Source organism: Indicator indicator, chromosome 38 (genome assembly GCF_027791375.1).
Source record: "Indicator indicator isolate 239-I01 chromosome 38, UM_Iind_1.1, whole genome shotgun sequence".
NCBI classification, from domain to species: Eukaryota; Metazoa; Chordata; class Aves; order Piciformes; family Indicatoridae; genus Indicator; species Indicator indicator.
Window position 1 is genome coordinate 4,833,155 of NC_072047.1, and position 20,815 is coordinate 4,853,969.

The window sequence follows — 20,815 nt, forward strand, 5'->3', positions numbered from 1 at the left end:
AGGGGATTTATGACATTAAAGTCTTTTACTGCTATGGGGAAGAAAGGTACTTCTACATGTGTGAGAGGTGGGACTTCAGCTATAAAGCTCCACCAAAAAGACTCTAAGCCTCAAAATAAACCTTGGATGATGTCAAATGGACTGAAGCTAGGAGAGATGATTTCTCAAGCTGGGAAGGCAAATTAAATAATCATCTGTGAGACATTAATCTCACTGCTTCTTTGTGATAGAGAATGGGAATGAAAAAATGAGGAGCAGAAGAATCCCATTCAGGGTTCTGCCAACTGCCATGTCCAGCTCCTGTGAAAACTTCAGCCCCAGGTTTCGAGGTGACTGGCACCGCACAAGCCTCGCATCCCGGCGGCCGGCTTTGCACGGGTCTCACTGCTCTTCTCTGCGTTTTCCCTTCGTTCCTGGCGGGCGGCACCAGCTAGGCCGCGCCTGTCTCCCGCGCTTTCCCCGCCTCGGCCCGCGAGGCCCAGCGCAGGCGCGACGGCTCCGGCAGGACGTGCGCAGGGGCAGCGAGCCCCGTGGTGCGCAGCGGCGAAGGGCAGGCGCGGCTGCGCAGTGCAGGAGGCGGGGCGGCGGGCCCGGAGCGGAGTCCAGGTTTGTTGTTGTTGTCCAGCGGGCTTCTCAGTCACTCCGCCGCCGGTCCTGAGCCGCCATGTCAAGCCCTCAGGAGCTTCCGCAGCACAACAACAACAACAACCCGCCGGCCGAGGGGACGCAGACCGAGCCGGCCCTCAACAGTGAGTGCAGCGGAGGGCAGCGAGTGCCGAGGACCCCCCCCGGCTGTGGGGCCTCGACCCCTTGTCTCTCTTACCTGGGCCGTGATTGGCAGAGGCCGGGGCCGCGCGAGCCGCCGGGGGCCAATCGGAGCGAGTCTGATTGGTTCGGCGGCGGGCACCGGGGGGAGGAGGTGGGAGCGGGGTCGGGGGGCGCCGAGCTGGGGGCAGTGAGGCCCGGGAGCTTCTGGGTGCGGGGCTGGGACCGCCGAGGAGGCTGCCCGCCCAAAATGGGGTGAGCCCCCGGGGGTTTCTTGGGCAGGGCCGCTCTTCACCACAGCGGTGGAGGCTGAATCGGCCGCGGGGAGGGCAGCCGGAGGATCGAGCAAGCGCCGTGGTTTGGTGCGAGGCGAGCTGGAGCAGGTTTGATCGGTGGTGGAACGGAGCTCATTCGGTGTCTGGCATTGGCAAGCTAAGATGGGGATAGAGCAGGGCAGGGGAGGAGCGTGGCCGAGAATTGAGTTTGTTCAGAGGCTGAGGCAATGCCACTGACGTGAGCTCTACCCCGCGGTATCCGGCAGCGCTGTCAGCGCCCTTCTGCAGCCTTTTGTCCCGAGCACAGCACCGGTGAGGCACATCGGGCGTTGTGTTTAGGCTCCCATTCTTGGGCAGATGATTTTCCCTCGTGTTACACGTCTAGAGCAATGCCTCCTTTCGTTTGCTTGTAGTTATTAAGGATGCTGCTGTTTGAAGAGGTGAATAAATTGCATTACTGATTAACTGTTGCCTCCGTGGTTTACTATGCAGTTAAACTGGCCACGAAATAGATTCGTTGCCTGAGCTGCTCTAGTTCAATGGGAATTGTGTTAAGGAAGAATAAACCAAGACATTTTCATAACACTGCTATTGTGTTGTGGTAGCACTGCCTCTTGTGAAAACGATGGCAGCTCGCAGCAGTGCTCACCTGAGTCAAATCTGTACTTCAGCAAATTATTCAGTACTGTTAGCAGACTTTTAACAACTCTGACACCTTGGAGTTGGGGCATGCCTGGTGCCTAACTGGGCGCTGACTTTAGAATCTGCTGCCTCTGATGCTTCTGTGTTTTAACATCCCCTCTTTGTTTCCTGTTGGTACTTAACTGGCTCTGTGGGACGTGTTAATTTGCTGTGAGACAGGAGCAACAAGAGAGGAGTGCTCTGTAAGCCTTTGCTGGATCTGCCCACGCAGATCTTACTGCTGGATCAGCAGGGAAGGGCTTAGCAGAATCAATGTGATTACTGAAGGTGGTGAGCACAAGGTATGAGAGGAAATGTTTGATAATATGTGCTCCGTGGACAAAACAAATGCAGCCAACCAGCTCCATCTAGGCTTAGTGCTGCTTTCAGACGTTCAGCCTTTCCACAATACTTTGGTGTTATGGGTACATTTTCTGCCACTGTGTGAGCTTTTCAGTGAACCTTTTCAGACCAATGAGCTTAGACACTGATTCGTTTTGTTGTCTGTCGTTTGTGCCTGTTTAGGGCCTTTCATTCAGAGATGCCTTAGCCCTTGACTCGAAGGGAAAAAGACATGGGAATAAAACTCTGGTAACTGAATCTGTGCTGTTGGGTTCATCAAAAATAAAGCAGAAGGTTTGCTTGTAATGGGAATTCTAAGTGCTTCCTGTATTTTAATTATTATAAAACTATGTTACATATTGACAAAAATAAGAAATCTCACTTTAGGCTGGAATCCATCTAGCTCTGTCATGGAAAATCTGCTTAATAATTACCATGATGGGAATCTGAACAGCTTTCTTCTCTGTCTTTCTTCTTTTGTTTTTATTAACTGTACTGCATTATGAAAATGATATTTCTTGGTTTATTCAAGTTGACATGCAGTATATATATATTAAATGTATATCTTGTGGTTGATATCTCCCCCACCCAAGTGAAGTTGCAGAGTGAATAAGCAACATGAGAGCCCTCTTGCCCAACACATTTAGCTACTGCTGTTGAAGCAGTCCACCAGCTGTGGAAAAACACATCAGTAAAATCAGCCTGGATCAACTTTTAATTAGCTTTAAAGCATGGCTGAAATTCAAACCCCTTTGGAGAAAAATACCACTCAGATAAACAGTTATGGGGTGGTTTGTTATTTTGTTGTGTTGCTGGGATGCGGATTTGTTTTTTCCTCAAAGCGTCTCTTAGGTGATTTGTGAAGGGAGGAGAATTCTACCACATTTCCTGTTTTACTGTCAAGTTGGAAATATGGTAAAGTTAAGAGTTCTCCTGTGGATGATGAATCTAAGTCCCTGTGTTCTGAGGAAAGCTTGGGGCAGCAAGCACGCTCTTTGGTAGGCAGTTTATTCTCTGATGTACTCCTGTGCGTTCTTTGATAGCAGCAAAGATACAGGTTCCTCTGGCCAGTTTGTGAAACTCCCAAAGCTCTCTGGCTCCCTCTCCAAACCGATTGTGTCTTCCAGTGGGAGGATGCAGCATGTTTGAGCCTGATGTCAGGTTGCGCTTCCTTGGATGTGCTTTGACTCATGAGGTGTGAGGTCAGAGGGAGAACGTGCTGCTTGTCATGTAAACTGCTGCTCAGCTGGTTGGGACTCCTTACTCACAGGCTAATTTGGGTGTTCTTCCTCCAGAACACATTTTAGATAAACAGCACAATACTCAGTGCTCTGGAGCTTTTCCTTTGCTTGGTGTCAGAGGGAGACACTGCACCTGCACCTGTACCCTTTATTCTTCTCACATTCTTTGTCACTCCTTGCTGGTTTTGTAGCAGTGAATGTCTTTGGATCCTGGGCAGTGTAGTCCTCCCAGCAGCTGCTCTCTACTCCAAAATGCACGTTGGGCAGCATACAGCTTTCTGGTCTGTCTTCTCACTGCAGCTGCCACACAATTTTATGCATGGCTTCTTGCTGTGGAAGTGTTGCTGCAAGGCAAATCTACCTTCCTGATGTGGTTCTTGCAACATGGCCTTTTTGTTTTTAAATCTAGACACCAGCAGTCATCATAAATCTGGAGTAATATGCTCACTGTGCCTCATGCTGAGTGATCTGAGCAAAAGCTGTCTTCTGCCATTATCTGAGCAGCCCAGCATGTGCACAGAGCTGGTGCGTGAACCCCATGCACACCTAAAATTCCTCCTCTGTCAGTGCAGCTTGGGAAAACCAGGCTGTAAAACACCAGGACTTGTAGGGCTATGGTGCTTCCATGGTCATCAGTATAATGGTCTAGATAATAATTGGTGCTAAGGATAAACTCTGCTTCATCTTCACAAGATCAAGTTGAAAATAGGTGAATTCATGATGAGATCTATCCCTTCCCGTGTCACTGGTACCCTTCCTGTGTCACTGGTACCCTTCCCAGAGCCAAAACGTTGCAATTAAAAGATAAGGTGCATTTCAGAAGCCAAGAAATCAGTGCTAAAATTTAGAACCTCTACATTTAATGTTTATAAAAGCTGTTTGATTCATATCTTTAGGCTTCCTTTATTGAATATGTTTGCCTCAATGCTGAAGATGCCAAAACTTAAAAAAATAAAACCCACAAAGGCCCTGAAAGCTCTGACATTCAGGTGCCAGATTAAGTTCCACAGGACCTGTGATGATATCACACATTCTCTGGCTCATAATGGGACGTAATGTTGCCTTGAAAACAGGATCCTTCTGAGAAATTGGAGATCTTTCCCTCCGTAATTGTGGCTGTATGATTCTCATTACATGTCTTAATGAGGAGGTTGGGATTGCAGTTGAATAGGGAATGTAGTCAAATATTTGGAACAGAGAGCAAGAGAAGTCTGTTCTACCTTTACCCCTCAGGACATGAAATGGTTTATTTATGAATGAAGGATATTTCCCAAACCTGTTTGTTTCTAGTTGAAACTTGTCCCTAATGAACAGCTTTGCATGTGGTTACTCTGCACCTAAATACAAGTGAAGACATTTAAAAGCAAAGATAAAAATCCTCAGCCTGGTTACAGAGCACATGAACTTAGCAGGTGCTTTTAGCATTTGTGATGCCCTCTTGCTCTTTGTCAAATGTCAGTGCACAGGTGGATAGCCCATAGGCAGGACTATAAAATCAAGGGAAAACCAAGAAATCTCAACTTTTGGGCTGTGCAGCCCTCTTTGGCTATGGAAAGGGCAAAAAGGGGCAGGGGAAGGAGGCTGAAGTCAAGGCAATGAAATTATTAACTTACTACATGTGAGAGTTTGGGATTCCTCTTGCTGCTCAGCTCTTTGTTTTGGCTTATTAGCAGGAGAGTGTTTTAATCTAACTGCAACAATGTTTGTGTTGGTGTGTCCTTCAGCCATGTGAGGAAGCTCAGGTCTAAGTGCAGGGTTGTGGTATGACCCAGTATGGTCATGGTGGGATAGGAGAGGTGGTGTGCAATGGGGGAGGTGTTTGTTAGGGGCCAGGACAAAGTGTGAAATGAGGCCTGAGAAGGGCAGCCTGTGTCACATGTGTAAACATGAGGGGTTGACTTGGGGGCCTTTGGAAATAGAGGGAAGGAGGAGAATATGGAATCACAAATGAGGGTTTGTAGAGCAGGGGGCTGGGGAATGAAAATTTTGTTTTGAAAAAGAGAAACAGAACAGTAGGAGCGCAGAAGGAGAAGGAAGCTTGGTGACTACTGTGACTGAGACAGGTAATTGAAGCTTCAAACTGCAGAGAGAAACGTGGCCCATTAAAGTGTGAACAATTGAGGAAATTGTGAACAGTTGAGGAAATTGTGAACAATTGAGGAAATTGTGAACAATTGAGGCCATGCTGTTTGCCTGGCTCTGGATCTAGGCAGGCAGCAACACCTCAGAACTTTTTAGGGGTGTTTGTGTTGATGAAAGAGGAAAAGCCAGGTCAGGCCTGCCTGCATTGGGTGTTTATGATCTTTCTCCCAGCAGCAGAGCATGTTATCTGAATCCCCCATGCTGGTGTGTTTTTCTGTGTGTAATTGATAACCTGAAGATGGATTTCAGTTCTGCTGTTTTTACTAAGCCACGTCTGGCTGGTCCAACAGGTTCCTGGGTGGAGCTGCAGATGAATGGCAACGGCAACAGCAATGATAATGGCAGTGGGAAAAACGGAGGCCTGGAGCATGTCCCTTCATCCTCTTCCATCCACAATGGAGACATGGAGAAAATCCTCCTGGATGCCCAGCACGAGTCAGGACAGAGCAGTTCCAGGGGTAGCTCCCACTGTGACAGGTAAAGGAATGTTTGCTGCCGTGTGTGCAACTCACTGCAGTGTTCATCCTCTGGGTGCAGGGCGGGGGTAAAGTTTTGTCTTGGGCTTAAGTTTGTTATGCTCCAGTGTATGGAGTATTTACTGGATCATGGCTATCAAAAACACATCAGAATTGAAAAAATACTTCACTGAAAACTGAGGAGTCCCAGAGCAGGAAGCTCACATCAACATGGCAGTTAAACTTAGCACATATGATTTATGCCAGCGGGATTAAACGTACTTAATGTTGCTGACTTGGTGATCTCAGAGGTCTTTGCCACCTGAGACAGTTGTGTGATTCTTCTTACCTGAAGCTGTAATCCTTTGAGGCACATGGTGAGCATGATGATATTCTTAGGTGTTCATTATACCTTTTTCCCTAGGGAGTTTTGGGGCAGCTGTGGGAATTCTCTTGTGGATTCTGTCTATAATTTTAGCTGTTCCTCTGCTCCTGCCTCCTTCAGTTTTGCTGGTTGAATGCTGTCTGTCGTGTCTGCTGCGTGTCTTATGTAAGTGGTTGATCTATTGAGCTATTTAAAGTTAGTTAGGCCTGATCTAATTACTGAATGGAGTAGAGTGTTTTAAAAGGAGCCATATTAATATCTCTAATAGAATGGTTGTATTTATAGAAAATTTTCTTACGTCTGTGTTGCTAAGAAACTAGCTGTCAGTCGTTTCATACTTTGCAGTCCAGCCAGAAATGTTTGGTAGGTGATGGTTGTTGAGTTCTTGTACTACCAAGGAGTTTTTCAGTCAGTACCCACGTTTTTAGTGAAAGAAGACATTCCCTTTTTATTTTTTTTTAATGTGGTTTTCCACTGGATCACATTTTGGTAATTCTTTGCCCTTTTGACAGTTGAAGTAACACACAGGGAAGGGGAGGTGCATTGATGTTTAATATGCTTTTTTAAAAGCTCTGCAGAGTAAGTTGGTCTTCAACATGATGTTTTGAGTTCTTTTTTGATATTCATCAGAAGAGGCATGGGCAGCAAGTCGAGGGAGAGGATTCTGCCTCTCTGCTCTGCTGAGACTCCACTTGGAGTATTGTGTCCAGCTCTGGAGTCCTCAGCACATGGAACTGTTGGAGCAGGTCCCACAGAGATAATCAGACAGCTGGAATACTTGCCCTATGGGGACAGACTGAGAGAGTTGGGGCAGCTCAGCTTGGAGAAGAGAAGGCTTCAGGGAGACCTTAGAGCTGCCTTCCAGGATTTGAATGGGGCCACAGGACAGCTGGAGAGGGACTTTCTACAAAGGCATGGAGTAACAGGATGAGGGGTGATGGCTTCAAGCTGCGAGAAACTGGATTGAGAGTATATAATATAATACTTCCACATGAGGGTGGTAAGAACCTGAAACAGGTTGCCCAAGAGGCTCTGGAGACTCCAAGCCTGGCAGTGTTCAAAGTCACATTAGATGGGGCCTTTAACAACCTGGTCTGGTAGGAGGTGTCCCTGCCCATGGCAGGGAGGTTGGAACTAGGTCCTTTAAAATCCCTTCCAACCCAGTCTGTGATTCTATGATTTCTAAAATACACCTTTTTCATGAAAACTCAAATGAGGTAGGTTTATAAATGGAAAAGAAAAAATGGAAAAGGTGAGGGTGTTTGGAAGGCTTCCTAATACTGCTGTTTGTGTTCTAAAGGGCATCATACCCTGTACCTCACCTGAGCAGTATGCAGGAGTGCATGGAAAATGATTCAGCTGAAATGCTCTTTACATTGATGATTCTTTAGCTGACAGAGTCTAGTGTTGCAAACTGACATCATGACATCAATTTTTCTTCAGCCCTTCACCCCAAGAAGATGGACAGATAACTTTTGATGTGGAAATGCATACAAGTAAAGACAGTAGTTCTCAGGTATTGTCTTCATTAACCTTTAAAATACATAAACTTCAATGAGATAAATTATAAAGTTGTGAATGTTGTGTAGAGATCATATCTTTGTGTACAAAATTTTTGGGAGTACTCAAGGAGTAGAGCAAGCTCTCTGTTATGTCAAAAGACCTAAAACGTCATGGGTTTTGTGTATCAGAAAATGCATTAAATTATTGCTTGCTAGCAATTGTTTTCCTTCTGAGACCCTAAACTTGGCTGTTAGCTGCAATGCGAGCAAATGAATTCTATAAGCCTTATTTATCCAAAATGTGGAGTTGTCCCTTAGTCATTTGGGTCAGGCTTTTTACTTCACTTGTATTTTGCTCTTGCAGGTTTTTACTCATAAATAGGGGTAGTAAATAATTTCTGTGCTCTCAAGCCTAGGGCAGTTTAACTAAATTGTCTTTTCTTTTAAGGTTTATTTTTCAGAATTACAGAATTACATTTTACTAATTAAAACACATTCCAGAACATTTATCTCTAGTATCAAGGCAGGGTCAGTAAACTTTGTTTTGACTTAGATTCCACGTGAGTTGGAATTTGACTTGTAGAGGTGAATAGCTGTGGAGTGAGGGGAGAAATGAGGCTCCCCCTCTAACGCTCAGAAGCGCCCTGTTCATTAGCAGCTCTCTTGTCTAGCACTGCTGCCACTGTGTGTATCACATCTGCTTCGTTGTTGAAATGTTTCTACTTCAGCTCAAGGTGTCAGAGTGCTGAGCTGATGGCTCTGCAGACAGTCAGCTCACATGATAGTGAGTAATCTCCATGATGCAAACTGAGAGAAGACCAATGCTGAACCCCTTGCTTTGATCACTTAATAGAACTTGCTGTCCTAAGCACTATAAAGAAAAAGCATTCCTGGAAGAATGAAACCTTGCATTTAATTGTGTCAAAGACCTGGCCCAACAGCAGGACTGTTGCAGTTCTGCTCTAACAGAGCCAGAGCCCTCTGAATGAAGTGGCTGGTTGGCTCTGCTGTCTCATTTCTGTGATTACCTCTGGTTTTGGAATGTTCTAAGTGCTTTATCTGATTTTACAGAGTCCCTCAGCAAATTGTTTTACCACCAAGGAGGAATTTATACCAAAGTCAGGGGCATTCTCTTGTCTTTCCATTTACTTTTTTTCCTATGTAGTAACATCTGTGTAAAGTGATGTGCTATGAAATCTTTGGTTCAAGGCAGCTGTAGTGGGGGCTTGCCTTTCCCTACCGCATCTGGGACACACAGAGTAGAACCTGCAAGTTGCAAGCAATATGAATTCTAAATGACTGCTAACACCTTTAAAAAAGTAAAGATGCTGGGTTTGAACCCTGTTTATTTGACTGTTTTTCTGTGCTTTAGCCATGTTCTGTATGCTTTAAGTCCAATGGCATCAACTTAAAGGTTTTGCTGTTTGTAAAACTTGGATATTTTTTGCCTAGTACTGTTTAATACTGAATGTAATAAACATTTTTTGGGGGGGGTTGTTTTAAAAAACCCAACCAGACAAGTTGCAATGAGATGGATGTCCTGAATATAGCAGTAACATTTGTAGTGTACTGACTTCTGCATATCCTCCTGTTAGCATAATCAAATCTCTTCTACATAACCAGCAGTCCAACAACATTTGTTCATATATCAGGTGTCACCATTTGGTGCTTATAATTTCACTACTGTTGCTGTTGTTGCTCTCAGTTTAACATCCTAAGGAGGAGCTGATTGAGTGTTACAAGGCTTGACCCATGTCTATTTTCAGTCTGAAGAAGAAGCAGTAGAAGGAGAGAAAGAATTGGAAGTTTTGAAGAAAAGTACTGACTGGGTATCAGACTGGTCAAGTAGGCCTGAAAACGTTCCTCCCAAGTGAGTTAACTTCTTTTTTCAATGGATATTATTTGATATGAAGGAGAGAAGAATCGTAAGTCACAATGACATGTAATTGCTCTGGCTTTCCAAATAGAATCATCTTAGAAAAAGATTTCTCTGTGGGGAGGCTATAGGAAGTCAAAACAATGTAGTATGAAAAACTTAATAGCACCAGTAAAGTAATATCAAGTGATATAAATCCTCAGAAAGCTGATCAGGGTTTCTTGACAAAATTGTATTTACTGGGAGAGCTGGGTACTTGGAGCTGGGATTCATGGGATTTAGTTTTGGCTTATTGAAGGGGATAATGCTGAGAGTCTCCTAAATTCTCTGTACCTCTTTTTCTTTCTATGTAAAATATGTAATGTTCATCCATGGAAGGGGAAACGTTGAGATCCGTGAATGCAAAGCCTTTTTATTAAAATAGAGGATGCTGTCTAAATCTGGCAGACTTCTGTATCTCTGTTTGGAACAAAAAATGAGGCTCTTGCTAACAAATCACATCCTGAAATTCCCTCTCTCGGACCTACCTCTCTCTTCAGCTACTGCTCCCTTTGTCTCTGTACTGTCTGTGTAAGTGGTCTCTCCACAATACCTCCTATTATTCTCTTTGGTTCCTTACTCTGTGTAAGGGATCTCTTGCTTTGATCTCTACCTCTTTGTACTGTTTTAACAAAATGCTTCTACAGAGATCTGTGCATTTGTGTGCAAAAAGGGAAAGAAACAAAAAGACCTTGTTGAATTTTCCCCCCCTCCCCCTCTTCTTTCAGGGAATTTCATTTCAGACATCCTAAACGTTCAGTGTCTTTAAGTATGAGAAAAAGTGGAGCAATGAAAAAAGGTGGCATTTTCTCTGCAGAATTTCTTAAGGTTTTCATTCCATCTCTCTTCATATCTCATGTTTTGGCTTTGGGACTAGGGTAAGTATTGATCTAATTCTCACTTCAACTTTTGCATCTGGCTTTGCTTGTGTGTCAGGTGCCTGCTGGAAAGGGATGTGTCTAGAATAACCAGAGTGTTGCTGCACCTTGCTCAAGGTAGACTTGGGACACTTCCTGAGATGCAGGAAAACTTCGTAGCAATTAAAACTTTGCAGCCATTACTATGTTTTATTTTGAGACTAGAATAGGTTTGATTTTGTTCCGTGGATTATAATTAATTGCCAGGTAACCTTTGCAGTTATAACGTGCCATTTGATTGTCCACACCTTCTACTTAGGCTTCATGGTATCACACAGCGAAAGTAAGAATGGAATAGGTGGAAACCTGCTGCAACTTGAACCATTCTAGGAGCACATACAAGTTATGGTGCTGAAGTCCTGTGTATGGCACGTGCCCTGGAATTTTCAGTGTCTCATGCTGCCGTTGTGTGATACCACTGGCAGTCAAGGTGTGAATATTTAGGTACGTGAAATGCTGGATGTGCCCTGGGAGATCAGCTGTGACACTGCTCAGCAGTGTTTGCATTGCCTGCTTAATCTCACGTAAGCTCTGGCCTTGCTTTAATCCTGACCCTGTGTTTATCCATCTTATATTCTGCTCAGGTGGGGAAGGGATGTACTCAAATTGTGCTTTTCTTTAGCTTCAGCTTTGTTTCTGGGGATGGAGTGTCACTTTAAATTCTTCTAAACAGGCAGAGAACGCGTGAGTCTGTGTTTTGAGGTATTTGTGCTATAGCAAATTGTGCCTTTCTGTGACCAAGTAAATCTTGCAGGATTTATTTATTGGAGGTCAGCATTTGTGTAGCTCCTGAGTGCTCAGTGTGGAAGCTCACCCCCTCCCTTTGCAGGCAGCACTTTGTTTTGCACAGTAATCTGACGGTGTTGGCTAGCTGTTCAGGAGCCCCTGTGTCAGGTGCTCCACAAACAAGACAAAAGCTTTTGACTGGGGTTTTCAGATGAGTTTGGGGCTGGCAGAAGCCCACTGTACTGGCATGGGTAGGACAACTCCTCCTGGGCTCATCTGAAAATCTTGCTCTAAGTAATGTTACAGGGGTCAAGTTGGAAGAATCTCATCAGACGTGCTTGAAGGACAAATCAGAATAGCTGAGTGCTTGAGGATGTTTGGAGACCAGACTGTTCCTTGAACTACCTCTGCCTTATGCTCTCTGTTTCAGCATCTACATTGGAAAGCGACTGACCACACCTTCAGCCAGCACTTACTGAAGGTGGAATGCAGAATCTGGAAGCCCCCGTGACCTGTGAAGGTGTTACTGTCTCATTTAGTACATGTGACTTGAGACCATTTTAAGCATGACCCTGATTTCACCCTTTCCTTACATATCCAGGTTGTTGCTAACTCTGGAACTCAGTATTGTGTTGGAACTCTGTTGAGGTGTTTCGCTATCCACATGCTTTCCCTCTCCTCCCATATCCCTGCCTCTTGGCCTGCAAGACACGTCAGAGTTGCTGAACGGAGTTTACAACTGTCTATATGTTGCAAGGGCTTCTCTCAATGCAAAATGCCACCAGCAAGTTTTCATTTTATCAGTGATGCTGTTGCCTCTTCAGTGCAACCTGACTTAAATTGCAGTTGTGCATGGTGTAAATGTTGACTGCATTACAGTGATAAAATTAACAGTCTCCTTGGAAGAAAATTACTGATGGGAGTGAAACTAAGTTTTTCTTTTGAAAAACAAGCTGGTTGTGAAATAAACCAAGAAATCACTGGCAATAAAAAAGTTTAAATCAGCTTTCTGGGGGAATTTACTTTGCCCCTTGTATTGGCTAACACCCTTTGATTTGCAGGAGGCAGAGAGCGCATAAATTTTAAAGCAAGATAACTAAATCCATCAGCATATTTTAGTATTAAGTAATTGTTGTAATCTTGTCTTTTCTATGAAGTCTGCTCCTTATTCCTTGTAGGAAAACCTGTCTGATGCCTAGAAAATATTAGAGAAATTGCATTGTTTGCATGTGAAGAAGCTTTTATTTTCCTTACCTGTTTTCTTAAGGGGAAATTTTAAATGTGAAATTTTCCTCCTCAAGTATTTTTAACTTTAAGGAAAAACCCAACAGCTGTAGATATAGTTAGTGTCTGTATAAAGGAATGACTGTTGTGGAACCATTCAGTCATGCTGATAGGGCAGCTTCAGAAAACAGAGCTTTTGACTTCAAGGGGACAGCCTGGCAGGTTCATCAGGATTGCGGAGCTGTGGAGTTCTGCGATGCCTTCTGCAGAAGGAGTCTTCAACATTCCCCTCGTTGTGTACTGTACAGTCTCCTCTGGGGAGATGTGGAATTTGGAAGTCACTTGTGATGTCTCATGTTAGGTAGACTGATCACTAACATAGTTGAACTCTTATCTTAGGGAACATTAAGCCTTGTCCTCCTTCAGTGACACTTCTCAAAATGTGAAGCTTTAGTACCAAATTGTTACAAAGCATTGGGACAGTCCTGTCCTTAAATAGGTTTTATTGGATTTCAGAACATGCAGCATGACTCTGAAGTGTAGAATACTCTTTTTTTTTTTAATATATATGAATATATTAAAAAATATGATATAGACTTCAATACTAAGTATTTAGGGAACCAGTGGTAATTTAAATAAAAATTTCAGCAAAAAGCTCATTTAAATAAAAATTTTAGCAGGCTGACGTGTGGAAAACAAGGAGATTTAGTCAGCCGGTGTAGAGAGAACAGCTACCTGTAATTGTTTGCTTGCATCAGACTTTATAAAGTTGATAATTTGATAGAGCAGTGATTGCCTGAAACAATGTTGATGCATAGAAGCTAAATTCCAAGTGAGATTTGGTTGAAAATAATTTAGTTAGCTCCCAGAAAGTAAGAAAGTGAATTATCACCCCCTGCTAAACTGTATTTATATTTATTCTCTACTTCTGACTGCTGACAGAGAATGCTTTTGGGATGCAAGGAAATTCTCTTAACATCTGCTTTTTTTCTCTTCTGGTGGTGGATGCTGGTGGCCCTTGAGCTGTCTGCTGCTGCCTGGTTGTTCCAAGCTGGACATTGGGTTTCACCCAAAGGTGGGACAAGGAGGAGGGGTGTGGTGAAAGGTGTTTTAGGTAGGACCAAGTACATCCTTTGACAGCCCTAAAAACCAAGGAAGTAGGAGAAGGGCTGAAACACTTTCAGTTCTAATTGCAGCACCTTGTTTTGTATGGAAATTGCAATAGTGGGAAATAGATTTTTTTTTTTTTTAGTTATTTTTTTCTGAGTAGGGAGTACTGATAAAAGGCTCCTTTCTAAATTAAAATCTGATCAAGAGTATTGCAAGCTTGTGGCTAGAGTATCAACACAGCTTGCAGTGTTTGAAGAAGCCATGGAGTGATTGGAAGTGGCGAGACCTCTAGATGAGGAGTGGAGGTGGTCACTGTAATGCTTGCTGTGACACAATGCATTATTTATTGACACCCTGCTATAAACTTTGGATGAGAGGCTGCAACTCCTGCTTTTACAATGAGCAAAACCAGATGGTTTAATTGTTTGAAAAGGGGTTTCAACTATTGATAATTGAAGTTTTGTTAAGATAAATGTTGTTTTAAAAGCTTTATACCTGTTTACAGTTTTGGAAAATAAATAAATAAATGCAGGCTTCATTTTTCTTACCTTTGGTGAAAACTGGCCTAGAATATTTGTAAATAGGATCAAAGAAAAAAAGAAATAATGCATAAACTCGCACATTAAAGATGCAGCAGGCTGAGCTAACTGCAGCAGATATTGACTTACTGTTTTAAAGTGGAATCTGAATATTGTTAGAAACTCAAACTTTTTTAATTGACATTTGTTTAAAATATTGGATTTAACTGAGCCAAAGTGATTCTGCATTCTTCATCCATTAGTTAGCAGTTTGTAACATTATATACAGTTTACAGCTCATGTATAAGTTGTAGCTTACCAGCATTTTGTGCCATTAAAGCTCTCACAAAACTGTCTGTCTGGAATCACTTCATACTGCGCCCTTCTCGCTCTCTTTTATTGTATTTGCTTTTACAGGACTGCTGTGTGCAGTGTTTCACTGGAACTGTTGTGTTCTGGGTTACATGAACATTGCAGCTGCTGTTCAGAGACTGGGATCATCATCTGAAAGTTTGCTGGGCTTAGTTTTCTGTGTAGTGACTTGGGATCATCTGCTTCTTTTCCTGAAGCACCTAATAAAGGAATTTCCATTGTCAGTGTTGTAGATCTGCACCAAACCCTCCAGCACCTTGTCCAGGGAAACTTAAAGCAAAATAATGTAGTGGCACATAAAAACGTAAAGTCCGATTGATGGGATTTTTTGTATCGTGGGTCAACTCTGTTGTATTCTTTGTATTTCTCTTCTGTTACCTAATACTGTTGACTTTGCAGATTAAAGAATAAGGGACAGAAACCCTAACTGTTAATCTGCCTCCATATTTCTTGGTTCAAGAGCCCAGGGTATTTCTAGGAGTCATGGCGGAGAGTTGTTCAGTCCAAGTTTAGGTGTCTTGTGTGTGTGCATATCTGTACAAATTTGTATTAAAAATTAAACCCTGATTCTCTGGAAGTGTTTGTAGGCTCTTTGCCTCATGCTTGGTTACACAGAAAGAGCCCTTTGTGTTTTGGTTCTTGAAAACCAAATGAAATACAAGGCCTCTTGGACTGTATGGTTCAATCATCACTTTAAAACCTTAAGATACTCCTGGAAAACTCTGGTGCTTCATGCAGCACCTACAGGAACAGGAAATGGCTACATAATTTCTGTTTCATTAACTCGCTCTTTGTGTCAGCTCAGCTGAGTGCAGCTGACTCAGCCAAAGCTCTGTGATGAGTCCTGACATTAGGGGGAGAGCAAGTGAAGCTTTTCCATTAAGTAAACAGGACTTCACTTTCTATGCTGCTGCCAGAGAATTGAGAGCATGGAAAGTGGCGTTTCTCAACTATAGCTGTTTTAAATTGTTTCCTAACACTTTTCTCATAAGGTTGTGGAGTTTGTTTAGAAACTTTTTTGATTGGCAGAGTTTATTGAACGTGCAGCTTGTAATCTAAAGTGAAATCCAGTAATTTTCAAGCCACAAAATAACCAAAGTGCTTATTCTGGAGTATAATAGTCTCTTCCACGTGGTTTGAGTTGCTAAGATGTATAATGTAGCCATAGAAGGATTCATACAGCCTTGCAAGATTTCAGTGTGTGGAGCTCAGCTGTCACAGCCTTTACCTTGTATCGTCTTTGGACCATAGTTTACAGTTCAGCCACAGGACTCTGGGATGCTTCTCTGTGGTAGATAAAGGAGACTTTGCCTCTCAGGTACATCTCTGAGGCTGTCTCCTGAATAAGTGTTTCAAGGAAAATCTGCCTTGTTTTGTGGTGCCTTATCCTGTCCCATTAGATCTGCCTCCTGGGGTTGGCGTGGTCTCTTGCGCAGCACGCCTGGTCACGTACGAGCAGCCTGTCGTGTTTCTAAGAGAATGATGCAGGCTTAATAAGTAAGCAATTGGGATTTTTATCCAAACTTGGAAACACATTCAGGACTTTTCTGTCGAGAAGTCCTCCTGCAGGTCTGGAGGATTTGTACCAGAGTTTACTTCCAGTGATGCTGCATAGTTGCTTTCAGCTCTGAATTTCCTACAGAAGGGAGCTCACAGAAATAACTTGCTCCTTCTGCCAGTGTTTTGCTTGTTGTTGGAGAGGAGGTGAAGTTGTAGCTGCCATTATTCAGATTTCAGAAAGACTAGCTGGGTGTTAGGGAGAGGATAGTCCTGGTTGTGCTCTGCAGTAAGATCTGGCTGGGCAGAGGGCTGTAACAACCCCTGCCTGTGGCTGCCAGTGCAGCCAAGGGCTGAGCAGCGAGCTGCAGGAACAGGTCTGCTGGGACAGCATGGCAGGATTTGCTGTGGCTGCGCTGCCCCAGCACTGGGAAAGAACAGAATGTTCTTTTTCCTGGGGTTATCTACTCGGCTCCAGTTGCAGGATTCTGCCTTTTTAAAAGTAAAGATATTTTTGTAAGTACTGATAAGGCAGGAAAAAATGCTCATACCAGAGTCAGCAAAAGCAAGATGGACACTGGTGCTGGATTGTTTTCAGCCCACTCTTTGCAAAGTCTGGCAGTGTGTGACTGCTGCCTGAAATGGAACCAAAAGCAGTTTGTACCCACAGGCTTTTCAGGTGCTGCTGAGTTGGTTTTAAAGCTGTGTGCCCAGAGTACAGCCTGCAGTCTCCTTTTGAGTTCTTACAGAGAGGGCTTGTTTTAACCTTCTGCCTGAGTGGGTTGTGCCATCACTGGAAGGCTACAACTTGCTCGGCTTGCTTTCCTGATGCACCAAGTGTTTCACTCCCGAACCTACACCTGTGGTTTTAACAGTCCTGTCTGAGAGGTAGCAGAGATCTCTGGGCTTCCTACCAATTATTTAATATCTTGCTTCATCCTGTGAACGATATTATGTGCCTGTTTTCTGTTTTCCTCTCCTAGACAGCCCTGCAGTGAAGTATCTGCTGTAAGCAGAGCAATAACTTGAAAGCCTCAGTTTGCAGCACTGCAGCTTACCCTGATCTCATGTTGGGCTTTGTGTCTGTGTGCTAAGAATTAGGTCTAGCCTGGTTAAATTAGCAGGTATCTGGGAAAAGCCAGCCCGTAGCCCTAGCTTTAAATTCTGTGTTGTCTTTTCACAGGGTCACAGGCATGACTGGGCTGTCTGGCTGGAGATGAATTGCTTTTAGTGTACTTGGGATGGAAATACAAAGGCTGTGAGCTGCATGGTGTCTGACAGCAAGTTACAACGATCAGTGTCTTAGAAGAGGGAGCTTCTTCCTCCCACTGAAATTGTCAAACAAAAATATGAATCTCCAGAACCAGCAGGAAATTCTTCTGTGAGTCACTGCCAAAAGCTTCACATTTGGAGAGAGATTTTTGCTGCCTGTGTCTGTTCTGCCTCTGCTGTGCTCTCTGTGTCTGTGCACGCTGGAGTGGGAAGGGAACGGAAGGTGCGGCAAGATAAGCATCAACAATGCAGAGTGAGTCCTCTCCCAGGGGTGTAATATTTCCTATAGGCTTCCCTGCTACATGAGAAATAATGGCAGGAGAAGAAACCTCCCCAATTGGCTGGGCTCATGGTGGTGTGATGTGTGATGTCACCCTGGTGGGCCTGGCACCAGATTGGGTTCTGGCACTGCTCAGCCTTAGGCTTTCGTTTCTCAGCAGAAAAGCATAAGAGAGAGAGAATGGTGCTGAAAGGTGCTACCTTCCCTTGCATTCTGCAGAAGTGAAAGGTGTTTGCAAGTCTTCTGTTAGGCAGTATCAGGCAATGTGATTGCTGTAGGAGCTGTACCATGAGGGTCAGGATCTGAAAATCTATTTAATCAATTCAAATAATGCATGTGGTGGTGCCTCACAGTGTCTATCTATCAACTTCTTTCAGTGAGCATCCCAGATTCAGAAGCATGGTGGCCTCAGCAGTACTGGTGGAGCAATTCTCTCACTGAGATTTAAGCTTCCTTTGGGGATTTTTGCAGGATTCAGTGCTCCACGCTTTCAGCCCCTGAACATGACAGAATTCTTTCCAGGTCCAATAATACCCAATCAGTCTTCAGACTGGATCAGTTTCTTCAGTCTTACAGAGGAGCAACAAACAATCTCCCTCAAACTACTCACTGTTTTCTTTTCCAGACAGAAGCCAAGAAATTAGCATTGCCTGCCCAGCTTCCCAAGCTCTTTCCCCAGTTCTGATGTATGGTCTTTTGATTTGAGCAAGCCACTTCCCATCTGTGGGATCCACCTACATTTGTTAAATGGCAGTGATAGCCCTGACCTGCTGCTCACCCATGGGTGCAGAATAGATTCACCAGAGCTTTCTGCTCTTTTCCATGGCAGCAGCAAGTCCCAGGGGGGAACGTGCTGGCAGATGGAAAAGAGCTGCTTTCTGTCCAGAGAGGGGATGCCTGGATCATGATAAAGGAAAGACAAAAGTCAGCCTTCAGAGCATAGCACTGGTGCCTGCTAAACCCCACGGACTACCATTCATCTCACAAACCCTACCGCTATAAACTGCCACCTCCCCTTAGTGCCCAGCACTCCCTGCAGCCATCCAGACCTTTGCCTGGTTAAAGCTGCTTGCTCCAAATTTTTCCTCTGTGTACAACAGACACAGGAGAGAAAAAAGGAAACAAACACAGGCTCACAAAGCACCCCAGCTAAAAAGCACTATCCATTCATGGGTTAAAAACAAGAGCAGGACTTGAGGCTGTTTGGAACAGCAGGGCATCAGCTGGAGCTTGTGAGGAGGCTTTCCCCATTGCCATTCAGAACAAAACCAGGAGACAGAAAGTTACTATAGCAATGGCAGCAGAATGCAAAGGGTGCTCTCCAGAGGGCAGGAAGAGCTCCCAACGAAACGCAGTGCTCTCATTCTCTTCATCCTTGAGGGCTGCCAGACACAGCAGCTCCAGTCTGCCAGTGCACACCCCCCTGTAATGCTTGCTGTAGGTCACTGAATTTGAGCTTCAGCAGCTTAAGCTACACTGAAATGGGGCCCACTTGAAGACAAGACAGTCATTCACCCACTTTTCAGGTGCTGAAGCAGCCAAGAATGAACACATGGCCGCACAGTTAAAAGGCTGGGCTCACTTTTTCTGACAAAAAGCACTGGGCAGTAGAACCATCTGTGACAACAGTCCCCTCCCGTTAATGCTTTGTTCAGACACTATCATGCCTGTAGCTTTGGAACCAATTTGGCCACTTCCCTCAGACTGAAGTTTTGGTGGTGGATGGGTTGTGGACATATTGGCCAGCAGTGACACTGCAAGGGATCCTGCAGCAAAGATGTTCAGGATCAGATTCAGACCTTGCCATAAAATCTGCTCACCTGTCTGAGAGCTTTGTCTGCCTAATAGATCTTCTCTTCTCTTCTCTGATCATTAATGCTGACCAGTTCTCCCTACAAAATGGGGTCTGCAGCATGCACTTACTTCAAAAAAGCCCTTGTTGCCTTGGTTACTGATCACCAAGCCTTAGCCTTTGTAAGCTCTGTGCAGATCTACCTTTGCCTTGGCTTTGTCCAGTGTTTGAGATTTCTGCTCTCAGGCAGTGCAGCAAAAAGCTGGATCTAAATAAGTTAAAAAACCTGAGGGAAATGCTCCTGATGTACATCATTCCTGAGGGCTTGTACAAAACAAAGGTTAGTGAAGAAAGTGGAAGAGCAGCAGAAGCCACTTGGTGTAGCCACAGGGACTTGCAAACAGGTTTCACAGCAAAACACGGGAGGGAGGAGCTGGCACTCACTCTGCTGCAGTGGTTAAACAGGACTGAAACTGGGGCATCACTGGGGCTGCATGTGCGCAAAGCCCTCCTCAGCAGTCCCTGCTGCACAGAGCACAAATCCTTGCAGTTTCCAGAGGAAGCAAATCCTGTTATGCCCAAGCTGTAGTGGAAGATTAGAGACAGGATTTCTAAGAGCAAAGTGGATGGGTTTGCAAAGTGAAGGAGAAAGGCAGAAAGTGACAGGGGTGTACCCACCACTTTGAGATCCTCAGCAGGGGTACACACTCAAGTCACTTCACCCAGCCTGTACCCCACACCTGATGTAGTTTTGAAACCACATTGCTCACCCTGCTCCAGATCCACAAGATCAGTCCTCTCTGAGTAGCCTCCTCTTCCTCTGTCCTTCCTTCATTATGCCAAGAGGAGCTGATTTCAGGCCTATGCATTATTTCAACCAACTCAGAAAAGCACCTAGGTCAGATTTGAAGGCTGCCCACAGGCCTAAGGCAAGGAGTTGAGGGGTTGTATTGGGCATATGTACCCAAACCATCTCGAATTAAGAGTGCTGAGCACTCATCAACACAGCACAGACCAAAATTTGCACAGAGAGATTAATCAGTGGCTGCTTCTGATAAAGAGATACACCGAGAAAAACTCTGATGTGTCAGTCCATACATCTGAAGATGTAAAGAAGACATTTAAGCCAACTCCAACGGAAACCGGTCACTGTTTCTATTAACTCTTCTGTTCCTAGAAGCTAGTCTGAGAGGTCTTTTCCAACCTCAGTGATTTCATGATTCTACAGATTCTATAATCTTTTCTGTATCCACTGGTACACAGCTAAAAATAGCATCTGATTTAATTTTTTAGCACTGGCTGACAGAACTGGTTCAGAGCCTACTAAAATGTTAACACACACTGAGAAAGGTCTGGGCACTCTTCTGTGTAGATAGCAAGTTAAAGTTGGCTGATCCCAGTTTT

The 20,815-nt window shown here is 44.3% G+C and overlaps 1 protein-coding gene across 1 annotated transcript; it reads left to right on the forward strand.

Moving 5' to 3' along the window:
- Positions 1-596: 596 nt before the first annotated feature.
- BNIP3L (BCL2 interacting protein 3 like) lies at positions 597-14,918 on the forward strand. Its single transcript, XM_054396625.1, has 6 exons — positions 597-749; positions 5,737-5,923; positions 7,730-7,802; positions 9,555-9,658; positions 10,432-10,581; positions 11,777-14,918. The coding sequence occupies exons 1-6, from the start codon at positions 665-667 to the stop codon at positions 11,823-11,825; spliced, it is 648 nt and encodes a 215-aa protein (XP_054252600.1). The 5' UTR covers positions 597-664; the 3' UTR covers positions 11,826-14,918.
- The last annotated feature ends 5,897 nt before the right edge of the window (positions 14,919-20,815 follow it).